At 43.3% G+C, this 24,289-nt stretch overlaps 1 protein-coding gene across 1 annotated transcript in view; it reads right to left on the bottom strand.

The window, feature by feature from the left end:
- The window catches only part of ADGRG4 (adhesion G protein-coupled receptor G4), a 98,485-nt gene that overhangs the window by 14,364 nt on the left and 59,832 nt on the right, over positions 1-24,289 (bottom strand). The window contains 1 exon segment of the mRNA XM_032618987.1: positions 22,462-22,523. Coding sequence (XP_032474878.1) covers positions 22,462-22,523 — 62 coding nt within the window.

The raw sequence follows: 24,289 nt of genomic DNA, 5'->3' as shown, positions 1-24,289 counted from the left end.
AATAATAGTTAATACATAAAGCACTTATTATATGCCAGGCATATATATTAACTTGTCTAATGCTCATAAAAACTCCATGAGTAAGGAGTTTTATTCATTATCCCCACTTCACACATGAGGAAATTGAGGTACAGAGAGGTAAAGTAACTTGCCCAAATCACACAGCTAGTAAGTGGGAGTAGGGATTTGAATCTATGTGGTTTGGCTTTGGAGTCTGAGCTCTTAACCATCCGTACTGTCTTTAACTGATTTGTGACTTTGGACACCTCACTCAATTTCCCTGAACCTCAGTCTCCTCATCTGTAAAATAAAAATGTTGGTCATAATCTCTCAAGTTTTTAAATTTTTATTTATTTTTTTTCTGTACGCGGGCCTCTCACTGTTGTGGCCTCTCCCGTTGTGGAACACAGGCTCCGGACGCGCAGGCTCAGCGGCCATGGCTCATGGGCCCAGCCGCTCCGCGGCATGTGGGATCTTCCCGGACCGGGGCTCGAACCCGTGTCCCCTGCATTGGCAGGCGGACTCTCAACCACTGCGCCACCAGGGAAGCCCATCTCTCAAGTTTTTATAGCTATACTATTTCAAGATTCATGGGATTAATAGACATTTACAAGTACCTAACACCGTGGGAATTACAAAAGACTATATAAGACATGTATTATTCATTCATTCAACAAATAGTCAATGAGTGTCTACTGTGTACCAAACTGTGCTCCAGGCACTAGAGATATAGCAGTGAATGAAACAGAAAAAAATCTCTGCTCTCGTAGTACTTGCATTCTATGCCATAATAATATGGAAGAATATTCGTAGAGCAATTGCAATGCACCTGACATTGTGCTGTGTAATTTACGTGGGTCGTTGTCTCCTTTAGTCTTCGCAGTGGTCATGAGCCCTATGGTACAGATGAGAAAACTGAGACTTGGAGAGGTGAGGTACTTACCAAAGGTCACAGCAGAGCCCAGTTCTGTCTAGTTGCAGAGTTCATTTGTAACTCATGTTGCACTATTTTCCTTATAAGGACTTTATAACCAATGAACTGGCTAACATACAGTTATAGTGAGCTCGCTTAAAAAGAACCTCTTGGTATTTTGATAGTTTTTTAAAAGTGAAGCAAGAGTAATGGTAGGAATCTAATTTGAAAAGTCACATGAGAAACTCTGAGCTGACAAGCCAGAACATAAGGATTCCTTATCTGTATGGTGACCGCTGGGCCTCTTGAGAAGAATCACAAAAGGGATTTAGAGATTGAGTCTCCCATACTAGGATTAAAATTCTGGGACAAAGTAGGAACACAAAGAGTGCCCTAACCTCTGGCTGGGGAATGGGGGAAGGCCCCAGGATGACAGAAAATTCACTCTAAGGAAGAAGATAGAAAAAGAAGGGAAGGGGGACTTCCCTGGTGGCACAGTGGTTAAGAATCCGCCTGCCAGGGCTTCCCTGGTGGCACAGTGGTTGAGAGTCCGCCTGCCGATGCAGGGGACACGGGTTCGTGCCCCGGTCCGGGAAGATCCCACATGCTGTGGAGCGGCTGGGCCCGTGAGCCATGGCCGCTGAGCCTGCGCGTCCGGAGCCTGTGCTCCGCAACGGGAGAGGCCACAACAGTGAGAGGCCCGCGTACCACAAAAAACAAAACAGTACCACAAAAAACAAAGCAAAATAAAAAAAAAAAAAAACAACTAAAAAAAAAAAAAAAAAAGAATCCGCCTGCCAATGCAGGGGACCCGGGTTCGAGCCGTGGTCTGGGGAGATCCCACATGCTGCGGAGCAACTAAGCCCATGAGCCACAACTACTGAGCCTGCGCTCTAGAGCCTGTGATCCACAACTACTGAAGCCCGTGAGCCACAACTACTGAAGACCGTGAGCCACAACTACTGAAGCCCGCGTGTCTAGAGTCCATGCTCCGCAACACGAGAAGCCACCGCAAAGAGAAGCACGCGCACCGCAATGAAAAGTGGCCCCCGCTCACCACAACCAGAGAAAAGCCCACGTGCAGCAACGAAGACCCAATGCAGCCAATAAATAAACAAGTAAATAAATAAATTTTTAAAAAAGGAAGGAAGAAGGGAAGGAAGGATGGAAGGGAGGGAGAGGGAGAGAGAGAGAATATACTTGTGTCTTTGGTCTTGACTTTGAAGTCATCAAAGAATGCATTTGGGACCCAGAGTGGTCTCAATCAAATGCTCTCTAGCCCAGATCCTAGAAGAACTTGTGCCCCCATAAAGTGTACTGCCAAGCAGGGAATTGACTCTCACAGTTTCAGTAGCAAAACTGTGCAAGGACTCAGAGCCAATTTTTGTGAATGTCCTAAAGTTTGGTGTGACCTTAGGGAACAACGTTTGCAAAACCTGAATGGATTCAACCATTCTAAAGTCCACCCTAAGGAGGTTTTATAAGGTCTTTGGGTTTTTAGTACTTGTGTTTATATAGCTAAAGTCAAGTCAAAGGCTGTATAACTATCCAATGAATTTAGAATATTCCACTGCCTCAACCGTTGTACAAATGTCTTAACAATCGATTGCTACACGGTGGATCCAATTGGCTGTGTAGGTGTTAGGACTTGGCTCTGTCAATGGTGTGGGGAGTGGGGAGACTCATTCAGGTTTGAAGCTAAGCTAGGATTCAGACACGTCTAAATGCTCCAACTTCATTGAGCCCTCCAATCCATCACCCCATCACTTTCTCTCAAGTTCTTCACCTTCTCCCATCCTTCCTTCCTTGTCCAGCTTAGGTTCCATGAGCCATTTTTATAATCACTTCTTTGCAACTCCCTGGTTTCTCTTTCTCCCTCGCTCGTCTCTCTCTCCTCCCCCATCGTATTCACCTGGCAAAAGTCCAACTCTGATTGAACTCAGCATCGGAGCCACTAAATATTTCTGGAGATAATCACAGAACTGGGATGCCTGCCTTCACTTTCAATTCATGATCACAAGGATCAAATGGCACTTCATACCACCAGGAAATCCTGGTACATTTCCCTGGTAAATTCATTTTATCACTCTCCAAAATAATCGTGTCATGTCTCTCCTCTCTCCTCAAACCTGCTATACTCCTCATTCTTAGCAGATGACCTCACTTTATATTTCATTGAGATAATAGAAGCCCCCTTACAGGAATCCCCTCCTTACTTCAGTTATCAATCATACCCTTCCCCCAGCTATTCCTAGTCTTTCACTGAAGACTTTAGTACCTGAATTACCATCTTCTCAGCCCAAACTCTTGATATTCTTGGTGACTTCAACGTCTAAGTATAGGATCCGTCCAACACTCTAGCTGCTCAGATCCATGACTCCCTTTCTCTCTTTGTGATCTTTTCCTCCAACTCACTTCAGCCACTCATTCCCATAGTCATTGTCCAAAGATGCACCATCTGCAAAATTTTGACTTCAAGCATCTCTCTGATTGCCACCTCCAACCCTTCCAGCTCACTTCTTCTAGTTCCCCTATGCCAACCATTCTTTGACTCTTATCTAGACCTCCAATCCAGTAACCCTACCACTTTTCCACCAACCAATTGAAACTCTCATGTCTTCATTTTCTTCCTTACCAAGCTTAGACTCCAATACTATGACCACCCTCTTGCATATATTCTCAAAGGACTGATCCCTTTCTTCCACCATCATTCTTGCCTGACAAAACCTCAGTGGTGGTTAAACCCAACTTTCCACCTACTCCGTGCTAGCTCCTGAGCAGATAAGCCTGTCTGAAGGAAAGCACGCAACCATACTGACTCATCTTACTTAATATTTTTGCCAAGACCTCAAGTGGGCTCTCAGTACTGGCTGGCTGGCCTACTGTATACATTTCTCTAGTCAAGCTACTCTCCTACTCTTCCAGACCATTATTTCACAGCTTCTCCTCTTAAATCTCCAAGACTCTCTTTACTTTTTCTCTCAAAAGATGACTTTTCTTCTTACTTTATTGAGAAAATAGATATGATAAAAAGAAAATTTCATATGTCTCTATCACAAAATCTACCAACTTACCTACCTCTCTAGCCATGTAATTCAATCGCACACAAACCAGAGGCCAACCCCTCTACCTGTACACTGGATCCCATCCTCTCTTGCCTACTGGAGAATACAGCTCCAACATATATGGCCCCATCCCCTGCATCATCAAGATTCCTCTTGTACTGGATTATTACCCTCGGCATACAAACACGTGTTCTATCATTCATCAGAGAAAAGCCAAATATCCTTCAAGGTACCACTTCTTTTCTCTTCTCCTCTTTACAGCAGAACTCCTCAAGAGTTATAGAATTTCACTGTCTTCATTTACTTTCCTCGCATTCTCTCTTGAATTCACTCGAATCAGGATTTCATCTCCACTAGTCCACCAAAATTTCTCTTAATAATCTCTCCAGTGATCTCCATGTGTCAAATCAATAGCTCACTTCTCAGCCCTCATCTTACTCAACTTCACAGAAGCATTTGACACAGTGGTTCCCTCCTTCCCTCCCTCTTGATACAATTGACTTTCTGCAAACCACACTTTTCTGGTTTTTGTCCTACCTTGGTAACCACTTCATCTCAGCCTTTCTTTTTTTAAAATTGTTTATTTATTTATTTTGGCTGTGCCGGGTCTTAGCTGCGGCATGCGGACCTCTTAGTTGCGGCATGTGGACTCTTAGTTGCGGCATGCATGCGGGATCTAGTTCCCCAACCAGGGATCGAACCTGGGCCCCCTGTATTGGGAGCGCAGAGTTTTACCCGCTGGACCACCAGGGAAGTCCCCATCTCAGCATTTCTTGCTAGTTCATCCACATCCTTTCAACTTCTAAATGTTGGAGTGCTCCAGAGCTCATTCCTCAGACTCCTTTTCTTCTCTATCTAATGTCGTTGTATCAATGTCCATAGCTTCAAGTGCCAGCACTCAGTTGATGACTTCCAAACTGATGTCTCTAGTTGTGACTTCTCCCTTGGGCTCCAGCCTCATCTCTCCAACTGCTGACTCTCCATCTCCACTTGTTGTCTAACATAGAGTTTGCATTTAACATCTTCCAAAAAAATCCTCTAGATTTTCCCACTAAACTCTATTCTTCTCCTAGTCATTCCCATCTCAGTTAATAGTACCACCATTTACCTATTTGCTCAGCCCCAAAGCTTAGGCGTCATCCTGGGTTACTGTCTTGCTTTCACACCAATCCATCAGCAAGTCCATTCAACTCTACTATCAAAATCATGACCGATTAAACTACTTCTCATCTTCCACAGCACCATCCCAGTCCAAGGTATAGTCATGTCTCACCTTGCTTACTGTAATAGCCTCCTACCTAGTTTCCCTGCTTCTTCTCTTGCTCTTCTGCAGTCCATTACCTACAAAGTAGCCAGAGTGATCCTTTATAAAAGTAAAGGCTTCTCATTGCTGTTAGAATGTAATCCAAAGTCTTTACCAAGGCCTATAAGGATGATCATAAACTTCCCATGCCCACATTTCCAGCTCTGACTCTATTCTTCTTTGCTAGGTTCTAGTAATACTTGCCTTCTTTCATCAGTGCTTCTAGCATGTTTCTCCCCCAGGGATTTTTTGCTCATTGTTCCATTTCTCTGACACATTCTCCCCTCACATTCTTTTAGGGCTCTGCTCCTCAGAGAGGACATTTTTTGATTCCCTTTGAAACAATAACCACTTCAACTCCCCCATACACACAACCACCCAGTGACTCCTTATCCTATTTTATGTTTCCTCCTAACACTTGTATTTCTCTGAAATTCTATTATATATTCTATGTTTTTAATTCTTCATTATATGTCTTCTCCCTTAGAATGAAAACTCCATGACGTGAGAGGGGAGACTTTGTCTATTTCACGTTATCCTCAGATAGAGCCCAGAACTGTGCCTGGTATGTGTTCATTGAATGAATGAATCGTGTCATCACCAAATCCACAATTCTACCTTCATCTGTACATGTCCGCTCCTTCCTCTTGATACAGTGAAGACTACCTCCTTCTTTCAAGCTCACTTCTTGCAAGCTGTTGCCCAACTCTTCTCACCCACTCAAGGATTTGACTCCTTTATTTATTCCCCTCTTTCCTACAGCTTCAATCACTCCATCTCTACTAGAACATTCCATCAGCATTTGAACATAATCTATTATAATCTCCCTTCTTAAAAGATTCCATAACTCCACATCCCTTCTCAGATTTTCCTGCTCCCCTTCACAGCAAAACTGTTTTATAGTTGTCTTCACATGTTGTGCCTTCTCCACTTTCTTACCTACCATTCATTCCTCAGTTCTCTCAGATCTGGCTTCTTTACTTATCGTTCTATTGAGACAGCTATGAATATTTTAAAAAGGGATGTTTTCGAGTAAGGGAGGGTTCTATAATTTTATCAAATGACCAATTAATTACCTGGGCCAGGCAAATTGCCCTCCCTGGGACAGAGCAGCAATCGTGTATGACACAAATCAGTTCCAGTGCTCTTAGATGAAAGTACAATAGTTAGGGGACCAATCCTTTGTGCAGGAATCCAAGCATATAGAGACAACTCCCTTGAGACTATGCAGGCCTTAAAAGATTGTTTAAGTAACTCTGGCCAATGAAACAGGTGTTTCCTGTTTAAGTCTAGAATATACATTTTTCCTGAGCCTTTTTATGTGTACAGGGGGTGGGGGAAAGTTTGGGGACACATTATTGATATCTTTGGGCATCCATTGCTCCTGGGTTATCTATTGGGGATAATCTCAAAGAAATTAATGGGAGCTTGATGGTCAATGGCTGTTCTCTAACTGATGTCAGTTACAGTACTGAACTTCTAAGTAGAGATAACCAGTGACCCTTATACTTACTTTAATCTGTAAAATCTCAACCATTCTGCCTCCTTAATATTGATTGCCTTGGAGATAACATTTTAAGAACAGAATTGTGAATGAAGGTATCAGAAGAGGCACAATGAAAGGATAATGATGACAATAACAACAGCAAAAATAAATACTTACTGAATACTTACTATGTGTCAGGCACTGTTGCTGAATGCCTTATATGTATTACCTTATTTAATCTTCACAACATCCCTACCAAGTAAGTACTACTTGCTATCTCCATATTACAGGAGAAGAAGTTACGACTCCAAGAGATTAAATGCCTTGCTTGAGGTCACACCTTTAATATGTGGCAGAGCCTGAATTCAAATACAGATCTGCCTTACCCAGACCCACACTACAGGTTCTTCATTCTGCTAACCTGGAAAAAAAGGAAAAGAAAATGAAGAAAAATGACAATGGATAAATATAAACTATTTCATTGAAATGCCTGAAGATATCAATAATGTGTCTCCAAACTTTCTCCCACCCCCAATATTACCGAAAAGCTCAGGAAAAATAACTGTATTTAAGGTGAAAATTAGGCCACCTTTACTTCCCCTTCAATCATCCACATTTGCTTTTTTTCTTTTCCAAGAAGCCACTCACTGGTGCCACAATGTTGTGATATTTGTCCTTATGTTTAGAACCTTGAGTTTTCAAAACTCAATTTCCTAAAATATCAAATTAACTGTAGTCTTATTCTGCCTCTTGGGGGTATTCTTTGGTGCAAGAACGCCCCCTCCCTAGCCTCTAGCTAGTTAAGCTGCACAGGAAACCAGTAATCATCAGCCCACAGCCCTATGCTGCTAGCTGAGTTCCTGTCTGATCGTATTGCTGTCTGACCCTCCTTGCAAGTGTAGGGAAGTTGGGCCTGGGGGCAGAGAATTAACCAGGATATAGGCCAAAGGCAGTTGGATTTAGATCCCAAGGACTGGAGGCTAAGATGGAGAATTACCCAAAGCAACCAGGAGTAGAAAGAGGCAGAAGTACCAGTGCAAGTCCTTAATGGGTATTGAGAGTCATGCTAGGGAAACCAGTACAGTCACTACACCCCCACCAGCAGAAGTGGGGTGGAAAATGGGAGACCATGGGAGACAGTGACGGGATCAGGATGAAAGCAAGGTTGGAAGCATGTTGAGAAGGCCCCCGAGTGCTGAGTGGTCCTTACCTTAGCTTGGTATTCCAAGTGCTCCCACTTGCTTCCCGACCTCCTCTCTCATCATCTTCTCCCCACCTAACGACATGAACACAGAAAGTTCTTCCATACCTCTGAGGTTTCCCATAGACTGTTCCCTCAGCCTGGAATACCTTTCTCCTACGCCTTGGCCCAGAGAAACCAATTCATCTTTCAAGGTTCTACTTAAAAGCCACCTCCTCTGTGAAGCCTTCCTCATCCTCCCCAACTTAAAATTAGTCACTGCATCCTCTGCATTATCATTAGCTTTACTTGTATCCTTCATAGCACATAAATTCTCTGTAATATTGTAGTTATTTGTGAACATGTCTGCATCTCTCACTAATGTGTAAGCTCTATGAGGGCAGTTTTGTTTCTTCCTTATACCTAGTTCCTTGAGGAAAGGGATTTTTAATTTTTGTGTATCTTTGTGTCCCCAGGGCCTAGCAAAGGAGCTGGCACAAAGTGAGGCTCTTCCTAAGTGATTATTGAATGAATGAATGAATGAATGATGAATGAGGAGTGAATGAATGAATGCTGGAGACACACCATAGCCTGTAAAACACTAAAACAGCAGGCAAGGCAAAACAAAACAAAACAAAACAAAGAAAACATTTTATCTGCACACCATCGTTTTCCCAAAAGGACTTGACATAGCTTGAAAGTCACGTATATTTAGATTAGGACAAATATAAAATTAGGACATTGCTGAAGAGGAGAGCCAGCGAGTGATTTTTGTTGTAGCAACTAGTCTCTAGGTTTAAAGCAGTAAGAAATAAAAATCCATCTTCAAAAATCCCATTTTCTGCTCTTACACTCTTGACAGACGCACACAACTTTCAGCAAAACAGTAATGTTCTTGGAAGAGCTTGAATACATGGGATACTAACACACATGTCCTTTCTCATTAATTTTTTGTTATTCTTTTCTCAGCACTAACTGGTCAAGTACATAGGTGAGAAAACAAATGTCAAGGAGAGATGAAGAAGAGAAGTGTCAAAAAAATTTAAAAAATAAAGATTCTAAGTAGAAGATGAAGGTAAGCTTTGCCCACTGGGATATGCTGTTGAGTCAGCTGTCCTTAAATCTAACAGCCAACGACTTCTAAAGAAGATCTGAAGAGGCTTACTGTAAGAGAGAGAGAGACAAAGACAGAGAGAGACAGAGGCAGAGATAGAGAGACTGGGAGAGAACATATTCCCAGGTAAGCTAAAGGAAAGATAAGGAGGAAAAATCAGCAACTCCATCAGGAAAGGAGGGACAGGAATGGACTAGGAGCCGAAGATAGAAAGTTACTGCACCTGAAGGCTGAAATTGTCCTGGCCTCTCTGGCAATCAAGGAAATAATTCATGAAGTCCCAAGAGTAAGTCATCAACTCTGAGCTGTCTCTCCAGGAGCGAGGATGGCTCTGTTTGAAACCCTCCCCACTCTCTTGGCCAGTGCCCTTGGTGAGTTGTGACCCACACTGGCAGGCTTGGCTGTAACCTTGAGAAGGGGGGAAGCTGAGGGGCCCACAAGGTTCTGAACATGCGGAATTGTTAGCTCTGGGCTCCTACCCACTGAACTGCCCAGCCATGGACTTTGACAAGTGATAGGTAAGAAACCTTTCTCCAAAGAACCATATTTTTAAAGTAAAGATTAACACTTAAAATATAAACATTTAGATTTATTTACCTTGACTTCCTTTCTAAAAGAAAACTGTTGAAGATTACAGCGATGGTTTATTTAACTCCTCAATTTGGAAAAGCTTTTCAGAACATAGGAAAATAATAACTAAAATTTTCTATTTGTTAATTAGCTTTTCCCATTGCCAACAGCTTAAACCTAGTCCCCTCCTCCCCAGAAGAAGTTACAGCTAAGGCTTAAACATTCATCTCTCCCTCCTAATTGCTGTGTAGGAGTAATTCTGTGATTCTGGAAGGAAACTTCAGTGAATAAATGAACGACTCTCTCATTGCTATTTGGAAGTTATAAAAATTACAAGACATCATTCCATTATATTCTCTCATTTCCTTGTCATTGGAAAAGGTTCCAACCTTCCATCATATTAAAAAGCAATTATAAAAATGTTTTATTCTATAATAAGTTTGACTACTAGGAGGGAAAGTATTCAGAAATCAAAATAAGGGGGTTCTTTTTAGCATATAAACAGGTGAGTCAACCTTCCAAATCTGAAAAAAATGAAAGATTACCTTTAAAAGCAACTTTTTGGAATTTGGTGTCTTTGGTGTTTCTGTACAGACTGATTCCTGTGAAACCACTGTGATTGCATGAAAGATGTTAGCTTCCTGCTGACTCTGCAAGCTGATGGACTTGAGTTACAGTTCCTTCTAAATTTGGCACACAATGCATTCGCCAAAGTCGCTGGGCTTTTTAGAGAGAATCTGCAGAGCACACGCCTGTGGAGTCAGCTGGTCGACCAGTAGTATGCTCTGAAGCCGCCACACGCAGGTCACTGTGCTTCCGGGCTGGGGAGAATTACAAAGGGATTTAAAGATATGCCACCTAACCCCTTCGTAATAATCCTTAACATTTGTACAGAACCTTACAATTTACAAAGGGCTTTCCCCCAGGTTATCACTTTTGATCCTCACAATAACCAAGAGAAGCCGGTACAGCAGGTCTTAACAATCCTCACTTGATACATGATGAAACCAAGGCTCACAGGCTTTATGTGCCTTGCCTGACGTCATGAGGTGAGTAAAAAAGGAGCTGGGTCCAGAGCCCAAGTCCTATGATGAAGGGTACAGTACAGTACAACATCCTGTTGTTTCTCACATTTCAACAAATGCAGGGGCACCCATGAAAGTGACAGAACAAAACCAAATTGTATACAGAACCAGCAACCTGAGTGATTAGTCAGAAAGGAGCAAAAGATACAGGAGCGGGGTAGGCTGGGTGTCACTCATGACCGAGGCTGCTAGACCATAGGGCAGCTTTGTGTGAATTAGAAAAAAGGTGCTCCCTTCCGATGGATGCAGTCCCGGAGGTGCACAGGGCTTACAGAGCCTTTGTGGGAAGTAGAAAAAAGGCAGGGGGAAGGTGCCCCTTCCTGCCAGCAGATGTGGCCAGTGCCAGGGTGCAGAGCCTGGTAAGCACGGTTTAGCTTTCAACCATCATTATCCTCCTCCGCTGGGTGCCTTGATGCTGGGCATTTCTACAAAGCCGTATGGGGTAGTCCTAACTTAAATAACTAGCAGGCCTAAGAATAGGGAAAGCTGGCTAGAGTCTTCGCCACTCCAAGTCTGGTCCTTGGGCCAGCAGCACGGGTTTCACCTGGGAGCTTATTAGACATGTAGAATCTCAGGCACCTCTTCCAGATCTCCTGACTGAGCATCTGCATTGTAATAAGATGTCTAACTGATTTGGGTGCACATTTAAGTTGAGAAGCACTGGGATACAAACAGGTGGGCCAGGAATGGGATGTCTGGGTGCTGGAGACAGGCGAATCATTGTTTATTCATGGACTGGCAAGCAGGTTGTCTGGCTGCAGAAGAGGTCTCGCAGAATAAAGAAGAGCCCCCGCCCTTCAACAGGTGGCGTTCTGCTTGGAACTCAGTGTGGCAGGAAGTTGAACTCTTCTTGCGTTACTTCGTTCGGTGATGTTTGAGCCATCTCTGATGCATTAAGCTCTACACGTCTAAAGCTCATAATCCCTGTTCTCAAGGAGGTCACTGTCTTGAGATAAGAGAGAATATTCAATCCACTGCAACAGGCACCCCAGTGAAGGTGTAAACAAAGAGCTGGGGGAGCACCAAGGAGCAGCAAACCCCTCTGCCTGTGATATTTGAGTGCTGAGTTGAAGCACGAAGAATTGTTCGCACAGAGAGGAGAATGGAGTCTCTCCAGGCAGAGATGTCTATCTCCAGCGCTGAATTGTGGACCTTTTGTGCGGGTCTGATTTACTTTTTTATTAAATAAATTTATTTATTGTTTTTGGCTGTGTTGGGTCTTCTTTGCTGCGCGTGGGCTTTCTCTAGTTGCGGCGAGTGGGGGCTACTCTTCGTTGCGGTGCATGGGCTTCTCATTGCGGTGGCTTCTCCTGCTGCGGAGCACGGGCTCTAGGTGCGCGGGCTTCAGTAGTTGTGGCTCATGGGCTCTACAGCTCAGGCTCAGCAGTTATGGTGCACGGGCTTAGTTGCTCCACGGCATGTGGGATCTTCCCGGACCTGGGCTCGAACCCATGTCCCCTGCACTGGCAGGTGGATTCTTAATCACTGTGCCACCAGGGAAGTCCCCTGATTTACTTTATATCTTCCCCCCCTTCCCTTATTTCAGGGCCTAGCACAGTGGCCAGTGCACAACTGTTAGTGAATGCTTGTTAACTGATGAACCAATAGGCAGACTGGATAAATAAGCGAATGGCTTTGGAAAGAGGAATCACGTAGACTAACATGGGAGGTGGAGAGACCTTATAATTGCTCAGGAATGACGTGGTTAAGATCTGCATTTGGGCTATGGCTGGAGAAATGAAGGAAAGATCTAAGAAATACTGTACTATGCTAGGGTTTCTTGTCTGAAACAAAAATGTAACAATGTGACAGAGATATTCTTAAAATACACCTTTGTTGAATGTGAATACTCCTTTACAATGAGCTGAGAGAACTGCAATCAGATCCATTCTCTCCAAATGGGTTGAGTGGAGGGCACCGGGGAAAGGCCGCTACCGGGAATTAGGCCTACAGTTTCCAGCTTACCATGGGGTTCCATTTTGCTTTGGATGAGTAAATGGGCATTTTCCTTTTATAGATCTTCACTGCACAGAATAAGGTAGGAGTCCCCTGAATGATATCTGGTCATTAGTTGATCTTTTCTAATCTGCATAATACTTCCAGAGCGGGGCAGAGGGAAGGGGTCACAGACCAGCGAGGGACCCAAAGGGCCCTGTTAATACAACAAAGCACATTGCAGCCCATCAGCCCCAGAGCTTCCTTACACTGAATACTCAGTAACGCAGCATAATTGGCTTGGAGCCTGCATATACTGTAGGTTGAACACAGATGGCATTTTCTACAATATAAGAAATACATTTGAGAAATATAAGTAAGTTAGGCTCTGCTCCTTAGTGGAAGACATTATTGCACTTTCAGGGAAGGCTATGCAGTTCCATGTGGTTGAAGCCAGTGGAGTTGATGGGGGAGGAGAGACTTCATATAAAAGATGCAGAGACACTGAATCAAGTTCTTGGTACCTGGAGAAGAAGAGGGAAGTAAGGACTCCAGAGGCATTTCAGAACTGGGGAACAAATTGAATGTGGGTGGCCAGACATTGGAGAGACTTGAGAATGCCGCCCAGATTTCTCATTTGGGAAGGTGGGATTAAGTTAATGAGTTGGGGTGTGAGCATGTTGACTTTGAGGTGTCTAGGAGTCATTTAGATGTCCATTAAGAGTTGGAAATATAGGGCTGGAGTTCAGTAGAGAGGGTTAGGCTAGAGATACAGACATGAAATTTACAAGCATATTATTGCTAACAAAAGCCATAGGAGTGAATTATCTCTCCCAGGGAGAATACACAAAGCAAGAAGAGGAGAGGACTGAGGAGAGAACTCGGGGAAAAGCCAATAAGAGCCAGGACAGAATGGTGTCAAGGAAGCTGAGGCAGGACAAAGTTTTAGCATGGAGGGGTGTCAATAGTTTGGAATGCTACAAGAGGTTGAAAAGGATAAGGGCTGAGAGGAAATCATCAGATAAGTTAATTAGTAGGTCCTTGGTGATCTTTGCGCAAGCAGTTTCAGTAGTGCAGGGGAGGAAGAAGGACTGAAAAATGAGAAACTGGGGATTGTGAGGGGTTTGGTGCTGGAAGAAAGTAGAATAGGGTGCTGGCTTGTGGGGGAGACAGATTCTGGGGAAGGAATTTTAGCATGCCAGAGGTTTGGACATTGTGAGCAAAGGACAGATTTGGGTCATGGAGGAGAAGGAATTGATGGAGGTAGATCCCTGAGGAGGTGATGGAAGTGTGTTTCTTAGAAAGGAAGAACACCTTTTCTTGGAAACAGAAAGGAATTAACAAGTAAACAAACATGATAGAATGTGATGTTTTGGAGAACATCAACATCTTCATCATTAATAGAAATATTAGTGCCTGGAAAATTAACAAAGAGGAAAGATGCAATCAGGCTTGGCTGTGTAACAGAATAACTAATTCAAATCACTCATGCTAATAGCTCACCACTTACGCCTAATTAACATACGGCACGCTAACTATTGTGTATACCACTATATATTCAATACTTCTCAGCTTAACTTCGTTTTAAGTTTTATTTTATTTCACAGATAAATTCTCTTCAGGTCTGCTCAGGCTTCACAACTTGTAGCTTATGTAATATCGTTTGTTCACCATCTTAAAAAGATTTTAGAAGGTGTATTGGCTTGGACAGGAGAAAATTCTCAGATGTCAGTTTACTTCTGTGACATTTAACTTGGCAATTAGGGGCTGAGAGAGGAAAAAAATAATGTATATACAGGAAAAAAGGAGGCCAACTTTACGGCCTTGTCACACTTAAGAGATATGCTCACTAATGGAGATGCTTGTCCCATTTTGAGAGAGGATTGTGGTTTTGAAAGAAGCTTTTTTCCTAGGCCTCTGGTAGTTACATATAATTACTACATTCTAGGGAACACAGATGTGATGAAAACTCAGCTGATGTGTTCTTTGGAGGTCATCTTGTGAGATGTGGTTTGATGTCCTTGACCCGTCAGCAGCACTGAAGACAGTGGATAACTCCCTCCTCCATGCACTTCCTTCCTTAGCTTTCAGGACACCTCGCCGTCTTACTTTTCCTCCAACTTCACAGATCACTCCTTAGTCTCCCTTGCTGGTTGTGTCCCATCTCTGACTTCTTGATGCTGTGGGGCCTCAGGAATCAGTCCTTGGAGCTCTTCTCTAGTTGCACGCCTTCCTCAGGTGGTCTCACCTAGTCTCATGGCCATCTCTATACCCACGACTCCCAAATTTGTACCTCCAGCCCAGACTTATCCCTTGAACTTCAGGCTTGTGTTCCTACTCAACATCATCTCCACTAGGATTTCTTTCTATTTATTTATTTATTTATTTTTGGCTGCATTGGGTCTTCATTGCTGCGCGCGGGCTTTACTCTAGTTGCGGCGAGTGGGGGCTACTCTTTGTTGCGGTGCGCGGGCTTCTCATTGCGGTGGCTTCTCTTTGTTGCCAAGCATGGGCTCTAGGCGCGTGAGCTTCAGTAGTTGTGGCTCGCAGGCTCTAGAGCGCAGGCTCAGTAGTTGTGGCACACGGGCTTAGTTGCTCCGCAGCATGTGGGATCTTCCCGGACCAGGGCTCGAACCCGTGTCCCCTGCATTGGCAGGAGGATTCTTAACCACTGTGCCACCAGGGAAATCCTCCACTACCATTTCTAATAGACATCTCAACGTGTCCAAAACACTGTTTCTGATCTTTCCCCACAATAAACAAGTAAGAAAGAAGGAAAACCTGTTCCAAACTCTGCCTTTCATCAGATGTGGGCAGTAACTATACCTTTCATCAGTTACAGGCAGGATTTCCATCCTTCTGGTTGTTCAGGCCAAAAACCTTGGAGTCATTCTTGATATCTTATTTTTCTCAATCACCATACCCAATCTGTCATGAAATCATGATGGATCCACCTTCAAAATATATCCAGAATTCAAGCGTTCCTCACCCCTCCACTGCCACCTCCCTGTTCCTTGATCTTGCCAGAAATACCTCTGTCCACCACTGGTAGCCATATGGCTAATTTCCTTTCCTCTTTGCCCAAATGTCACCTCTCAATAAGACCTACCCTGACCACCCTATTTAATACTGCAACCTGCACCCTCTCCCCAGCAACCCAATACCCAAGCACACTTCTCAACTTTTTATTTAGTCCATGACATTTTCTACCTTCTAACTTATTTATTATGTTAATTGTTTGTTGTCTATCTCCCCCTTATTAAAATGCCAGCTCATGAGGGCAGGGATTTTCATCTGTTTTATTTGCTACCGTACCCCCGAGCCCCTAGAACAGAACCTTGCCTATAATAGGTCCATGAATTTTTGTTGGATTGTATTAAATAGCTTAAGTATGTTGCCAAGGGCTGGTGACACAGTGACAGGTCTAGCATTTAAACCCTGGCCTCTCTGATACTAATAATGACTCCATTCTGCTGCCTTCCATTATAGCCTGTGGCAGTGGGGCTCAGCAGGTGTGCCCTGAACCCCTCTGGTGAGTCAAGAAAGTGATGTACTTTTACTATGACCAAACATGCAAAATGTCACGATGATGACCGTCGTAAAGAATATTGTGTTGAGTAGACCACACAATATAGAAGAGACTGGAGTTCAACCTGCAAAGGGGGAAGAGGCATAGGGCAACATCAAACAACATCAAATGGATGTCACAGAACAAAATCACTCCAGAGGTCCAGAAAGATTGCATGTTCACATGCCTCAAGGGTATATAAGTGAGGGTGGTCAGTGCAGGGAACTGTTCTACTCAAACCATGACACAGGGTTGACATGTGCTGATAAACACGTGGATTAATGTCGCCATGCTATCCCAGGCCCTGTGAGACGTAGCAGTGAAGTAGGGACTACATTATTATTATTACTGCCTTGTTTAGTAAACTTTCAAAAGCCCTTCAATCTAGCTCATATCCCAATAAAAGTTTTTAAAAAGTGTGTCATAGACTTTTAAAAAAATTGTTGAGAACGCTTGCACTTGGGATAAGTTTCACTGGTTTTAACCGCTCTTCCCCTGTGTAAGCAAAGCAGGGCAGTACACCTTTTTCCTGCTTTTATTTTTAGATTAAAAAAAATAAACAGAAACCATAGGATGAAGTTGAATTCATTTAAGAGGCCAACGACAACAAAACAAGTGAGAATTCTCTCGAGTGGATATGCAGGGTTCAGGGGAAGGAGTACAGGGCTTGGGAGATCTGAATCTAGTCTAAGTTTTGCAACTGAGAGTGTGACTTTGGCCAAGTCATTTCCCTTCTCAGAGCCTCAGTTTCTTCCTCAATAAAAATAAGTGGTGAGGTGAGGGGCAGCCCTAGATGACCTGCACGCTCTCCCCCAGCTCTGATCCTGTATGAGTCCATTATTCTGGGTTGGAGATAAAGGTGTTGCTTGAAACAAAGTCTTCAAGAGATTAGGAAGTGTTTGGATTTATTTACCTCTGTATTTAGTTAGTGCCTTAGGTGCAGAAGGTTGAGTTAATCAAACACAGAATTTATTTATTCCCGGCCATCCCAGCATGTCATTCACACTCTCCTCCCTCATTGGCCACCATTCTCTTCTGGTTAATTACTATATTTTTGTTTGTATGTATTCTTATAAAATGCGTATTATCATTTTCAATGAATGTCTTTAATTTCTGTAAATGGTATTACAGTAAATATTATCCTGTTTCTTGCTATTTTTTTTTACCCAGTATTGTTTTCAAAATCTATACATGTTGTTCTATCTACATCTAATCCCTTGCTTCTAATTGCTGAAGACGACTCCCAAACGTGTGTCCACCACATTTTGCCGCTCCAACTTCCTGTCACCATAAGTAATGCTGCAATAAGAAACATTCCAATTTAGGGCTTCCCTGGTGGCGCGGTGGTTGAGAGTCCGCCTGCCGATGCGGGGGACACGGGTTCGTGCCCCGGTCCAGGAAGATCCCACATGCCACGGAGCGGCTAGGCCCGTGAGCCATGGCCGTTGAGCCTGTGCTCCGCAACGGGAGAGGCCACAACAGTGAGAGGCCCACGTACCGCAAAAAAAAAAAAAAAAACAAAAAACAAAGAAACATTCCAATTAGAAAAGTATTGTCGGTGAGGGTGCGAATAGTAAAGGCAGCTGCTTCTGAGCTGTGACTAGAGTAATGAGGTGCTACTGTTAAGTCTCCTTTTCTCCAACATGCTATAGAGCCTCTGGTGATGGAGTTCAATGCAAACGCTGCCACTGCGGATGTAATCACGATTTGGGCTCTTCTAGTGCCAAGTAATTATGTTAGCAGGTTTCCTTCACTGAATTAACTAGTTGTTTGAATCAAGTAACCCAGTTGATCAGAGATCTTGACATTGTGTAGACCCTCCACCTCTACCCTCACTCCCAGGAGATGAACTCACACCATCCCCCCGATTATGACCTCAAGTGGAGCTTGAAGGAGGCCTACAAATTCTTCTGTTTCCTCACTCAGCGCTTCCTCCTGTTCTCCATAGCAGCTATTTTAAACCTTCTCCATCTTATCACTTCTCCCCTCACTCTCAGCAGGTAACATCACCTCCTACTTCAGAGAGAAAATAGAAGCTATCAGATGAGAACTACCTTAAATTCCTATTACCAAATCTATCAATTTGCCTGCATCCACTCCCACCGTTTCCTCCTTCCTTCCTGTTACAATGGGCTGTCTCACCTTCTCTCTAGGAGGTGTCTGTCCATCTGGGCTATGGATCCCATCCCCTCCTTCCTTGCTCGGTTGGCTAAATTGTACCCTCTCCCCCTCAGTATTTCAATCTCTATACTTCAACTAGCTATTGATGCTTCCCATCACCATGTAAATGTGTTCAAGTCTTTCTGATTTTAATACTATATTAAAAAAAAATCTGTCTCAGCCTCAATCCTTTCCAGTGACCCCCATCTCCACCACCACCTCCTGCAACGTAGCAACTAAATTTATTGAAAGAGCTATATTTTTGAGCAATCAGTGTAGGTTTAGAATCTGCCCACTGGCCTCATCCTTCCTAACTATGGATGGGTCTTTCACCAGAATGCCTGCCAGCAACTTACCACACTGATCGCAGACTCAAGTAACTGAAAAAGCACTTCAGAGCAGCTTCCCATGAGACCATTCTCTAAGAATTAGTGAAATGTTTACAAGAAATAATAATAACAGCTAGTGGGGGGGGGTAGTGGCATTTGTTTCAATAGTTTGACTCCCATGAAAAAATTCTATATTAAAAAAAAAAGTTTCCTTAAGCATGAAAGAGCTACATTTGCCCCCCTACACACTCAACCTCCTAATCTCACTAGAGTTTCCTTGTCACTAAATCCTGAAGAGATATTTCTCCCCTTTTCATATTTCCACTCTCCACAGCATATCGTCACTACTTTGTCTGTTGTGAATCTCTCCCTTCTTGGCTTGCATGACACCTCATACTTTTGGTTTCCTTCCTACCTCTCTAGCTATTCCTTCAAGGTGGCTTTTGCAGGCTGATCCGCTTCTGTCGACCCCTTCGTGTTCCTCATGTCTGGGCCTCCTTGCTTCCATTATTCTGCTATATACTATCCCTCAATAATCACATTGATTCCTGCAGTGGCTTTGATCGCCATCCATACCCCCCAAATCTCTATCTCCACCCCTAACTGCTCCCCTCTGATCCAGGCCTACCTATCCAACTCCTTTCTAAACATCTACACCTGAATGTCCTGCAGGCATCTCAAAACCAGATGTCCAAGACTGAATTCGTCATCTTTCTCAACAATCCCCCTTTGATTACTTCTACTGTTACTATCTCAGTGAGTGAATGATATCAGCCAAGACAGGGAAACTCAGAGCACTACACGTATTTGATCATTACTAAAATTTTATTTTTTTATTACTAACATTTTAAGTTACAAAAAGTATATAGGCTTTAATTTTATAAAAATTAAAACAATCCATAAGTATATAAAATAAAAAGTGGAAGTCCCCACCAATCGTTCTCCCCAGAGGTAAACCACTGTTAACAAGAGGGTGTGTATCCTTACAAACTTTCTGTGGGCTACGTATATATGGATATGCATACACACACGGTTTTATTTTTACACATATTTTATCATACTATATGTACTATTTTGCAATTTGCTTTTTAGCACAAACTATATTGTGGACATCTTTACATTATTAATCATACTGATGTAACTTATTCTTTTTATTAGCTGCATATTATCTCATATTATATATAGCCCACATTTATTTAACCATTATGATATTGCTGGGCTTTAGTTTATTTTCAGTTTTCACTGTTCCAGGGTTGCTGTAAAGAACTTTGCCCATACATCTTTATATTTCTATGCTAGGATAAAATGCTAGAAATTGGATTTCTGGGGATAATTACATGTACATTTAAGTTTGGGTGGATACTGCTAAAGTACCCTCCAAAAAGTTTTTCCCTTCTACTTTTCAGTTGAGAGACAGCATACATAAAGTGGATAAAAGGCTCTATTTTAAGTGTGCAGCTGGATGAACTTTTATATGTGTATGTTCCTTTGTAACCAACATCTAGATCAAGATATATACCATTTCCAGCACCCCAGAAATTTCCCTCTTGCACCTTCCCAGTATATACCCTTCTCTCAGAGATAACCTCTATCCTGAGTTCTACAATCATCAATTATTTTTGCCTGTTCATATAAATGAAATCATACTGTATATAATCTTTAATGTCTGGTTTATTTGACTCAGTATATATTTTACATTTACCCATGTTGTTCTGTGTATCCATAGTTCATTCTTTTTTCACTGTCATGTAGTATTACTCTGTATGAGCCTCCCACAATTTGTTTGCTCTCACTGCTGATGAGTATTTGGGTTGTTTCCATGTTTTGGGCTGTTATGAATACCAAGCGGCTATGAACATTTGTGTACAAGTCTTTTTGTGGACGTATGTTTGCATTTTTCTAAGGCGTATACCTAGGAGTGGAATTGCTGGGTCATAGAGTTGTTTAATTTTTTATTAGAAACTACGAAACAGTTCTCCAAAGAGGCCGTATCTATTTGTCCTCCCACCAGCTGTATAAATTGGAACCTCCAGTAATAGTGTATGACAGTATCACACACAGTATTGTTATTGGACATTTGGTTTCCTGTCTCCCCAGTCAATTGTAGGAATTGTATCTGTCTTATTTAGCACCTCAAACATAGTGGATTCTCAATAAGTATTTGAGGAATTAGATTTATAATTAAGTGACTTCTGTATATTATGCCTGAGGGTCTCTACCACACAGTTTGAAGGGTGAACATTTGTTACTACAATTTGTTACTGGTGTGGATGTTTTATTACCCCAAGGACAGCCCCAGTTTCTTATGGGTAGCACTGTGGCTTATATATCACTGCATCCTCTGTGGTGTTTGGCATAGGGCTGGGCCCAGAGGAAGCACCTGTAATGACTGCTGTACTTGGTCAGATAAACAGCTTAAAAGAATGTCAGAACTCCCTGAAACCTTTACTTGCTCACATTTCTGGACTCAGTCAAAAGGAAGCAGTCACTAGCTGTATGGCCACTGGTCCCAGTGTTAGGAAATAGTCCCCCAACCTCAAGTCCACAAACCTATTTCTTTTCTGGGGGACATGTACAAGACTATTTACTGCAGCATTCTTTTGAAATAGCAAACATTTGGAAACCATCATTAAGAAACCTGTTTAAAAAGTTATGGTATAGGGCTTCCCTGGTGGCGCAGTGGTTGAGTCCGCCTGCCGATGCAGGGGACTCGGGTTCGTGCCCTGGTCCGGGAGGATCCCACATGCCGCGGAGCGGCTGGGCCCGTGAGCCATGGCCGCTGAGCCTGCGCGTCCGGAGCCTGTGCTCTGTGGCGGGAGAGGCCACAACGGTGAGAGGCCCGCGTACCGCAAAAAAAAAAAAAAAAAAAAAAAAAAAAGAAGGCCACACATCATGTTTAGCCACACAGTGTAAGGCAGGCAAAGTTCATCCTCAGGGTCACTCCGTTGCCTTTGGATGCTCTCTTCCATCCCTTACCGTTGCTCACCCTGACCTTTGCTCCCTAGGAAAAACCACCAGCTTCAGACAGCTCCTGTTCTGTTCCCTTCCTCAGAACCCTGCCTCCTGTGCCCTCAGGGGCTGTCTTGGTTGAGAAGTTCGTCCCCACTAAGGGACTGATGGGTGTCTGTGGATTGATGAGCCATCGTTTTCACAAAACATGTTGACATTTTAACAAGGGGCTTCAATCAAAAGAGTAACTTTAGTAAAGGGGATTTCAGGTGCTTTGTCATGACAAGCCAACAGGATAGCATCTTTTTTTCCCCAAAAGGTATGACCTTGTGACTTTTCTTATCTACTGCCTGCGTGGGTGTCAGGCCAACTGGGTATCTGGAAACTTCTGCCGCCTGAAATCGTTTGACTCCCAGCACTGTAAGGACCCTGATCACGATCTTTTTTTTTCCTTTCAGGATGTAGACACAAGAGCTTTCGAAACAAAATCTCCAACGCTGTAGACAGCTCTCCCCTAACATATCATAACTATAGGCTCATATCTTCTCTACAAAAAATGTAAGAAACAACTATTACAATGAATAGGAGAATTATTCTGGCTTTAATATTCACTAAATGCTATCTCATTCTGCCCCTTCCAAAATAATATTTAGAATACAAAGTTGAAGCAGATGCTTTCACAAAATCAACATTTTCCCCAATCTGGGGGTAGGGGAAGGTGGGTATCTCGGCTGGGATTTATTGAAGAAATCTTTGTTTGTGAATGGAATTCATTTTGATTTCCACAGGTAATATTCTTCTCACACAATTAGGTACAGCTTCACAACTCAAAGGAGAGAAACAGTTGAGATCTTCGTCAAAGTTGTCTGCATTAAAGAAAAAAAAGAGGGCTTCCCTGGTGGCGCAGTGGTTGAGAGTCACACCTGCCGATGCAGGGGACACGGGTTCGTGCCCCGGTCCGGGAAGATCCCACATGCCGCGGAGCGGCTGAGCCCGTGAGCCATGGCCACTGAGCCTGCGCGTCCAGAGCCTGCACTCCGCAACGGGAGAGGCCACAACAGTGAGAGGCCTGCGTACCGCAAAAAAAAAAAAAAAAAAAAAAAAAAAAAGAGCATTTTCAGCTGTGGCATTAGGGACTTTGCACATAGTAGAATCATAAGACATGTTTATCAAATGAAGGAGTAAATAGAAGAATTAGAAAGGAAGTAAAAGTTGTGGTGCTTTCCTCGGATAGTTTAATCTAAATTTGGGGTGAATTAATTCATCCTGACAGTACTGTTAAGCAATTACAAGTGCATCTGTTCTTCCTGCCTTGTGAATAACAGGCTATGTTATTCACAGTAACCTTAACCTAGAGGAGGCTACTCATGGACAAACCTTGGAGGCCTTCAGGAAAAGACAACATAAAATGATAACACACCTATCTGTATCCCCTATGAATTTGATATTCCTGCTCTGAAGGTTCAGCTGTTTCTCAAGTTTGAGAGTGCCTAGTGGTACAGAGGGTGCAAGTTTTCACTCAGTGCCAATGGAATCGAGTTTCTGGCTGCCATATGTCTGATGGCAGCATCCAGGTTGCAGTCGTAGAACCTGTGGCCCAAGAGGCTGGACTACCTGCCCCACTGGCTGAGTTACTGTCATAACTGACAAGCATCTCAGTGCTGGCTGCAGGCCCCTGGGCTCTCCAGGTCTATAGCTTGGTCCAACGACATTAAAATCCTGGACATGGTATTTACTACTACTCTTTCAAAGAAAAGTATGTCCATTTGGGCTGTATATTTGCTGATGAAACAATATCCCTCAAGGACAGCAGGGGAGCCAAGCCTAACTCACCCTCTTGAAAATATTCCCCAATCAGATCCAACTATTATCCACTAAAAGCCTTCCACAGTTCGTGCCTCTATATGCCATGGCTCCCCAGTGGCTCCACATGGGCACCAACATATCTGCAAGTTAGCTGGCCAGAAATGTGATGGACGCTTGTGGCCACGGAAAGATTTTCTTCACATGCACCGACTTGCCCATGTAGAAATGGAGGCAGAGACTCCAACACTAGTCAATGAGCCTAAACTGGAAAGTGGTGTGGCCTCACACAGTCCTGAAGCTGGTAGGCCCTTTGGAGATGATTCATCCTGCCCCCCACGCCCCACCATGTTGAAGGTAGAGGGAATGTAGTTCCGAGTAGGGAAGTGATGTGCCCAAGGTCATGGGGTTAGTGACTTGAGCCAAGCTCTTCTGACTCTAAGTTTGGTGCCTTTCTTTTTTAACCCACCGTACTGCTTCCAGATTGCCTACAGCCCTCGGAAATAGAACTGCTGACGGAGCCAATAGAATGAAAACTACAGGGGGATGAGGCCATTCTACCAGCAGCACTGAGATGGAGAGAATGACTACAGCTAGGCCACCAGAGGTGTTCTGTGTGTGAACCGGAGTCTACTCTGGTCTTTAAGAAAGGCAACCAAAGGCCACTGCACTATGGTCCATCTGGAAGCACAGAACACGGAGTCATCATAACATCACCTTGAAGTTCTTAAGTTTTTGCTCTAGTTTGCCTTTCTGCTTACTTTAGGCCTGTACAGCAATCCTTTCCCTACACTTTCCCTCCTAACACCCGTCTCCACCTCACGTCTGT

Source organism: Phocoena sinus, chromosome X (assembly GCF_008692025.1).
Source record: "Phocoena sinus isolate mPhoSin1 chromosome X, mPhoSin1.pri, whole genome shotgun sequence".
Taxonomy (NCBI): domain Eukaryota; kingdom Metazoa; phylum Chordata; class Mammalia; order Artiodactyla; family Phocoenidae; genus Phocoena; species Phocoena sinus.
Note: the sequence above shows the minus strand (reverse complement) of the source record. Positions and strands in the feature narration are given on the sequence as shown.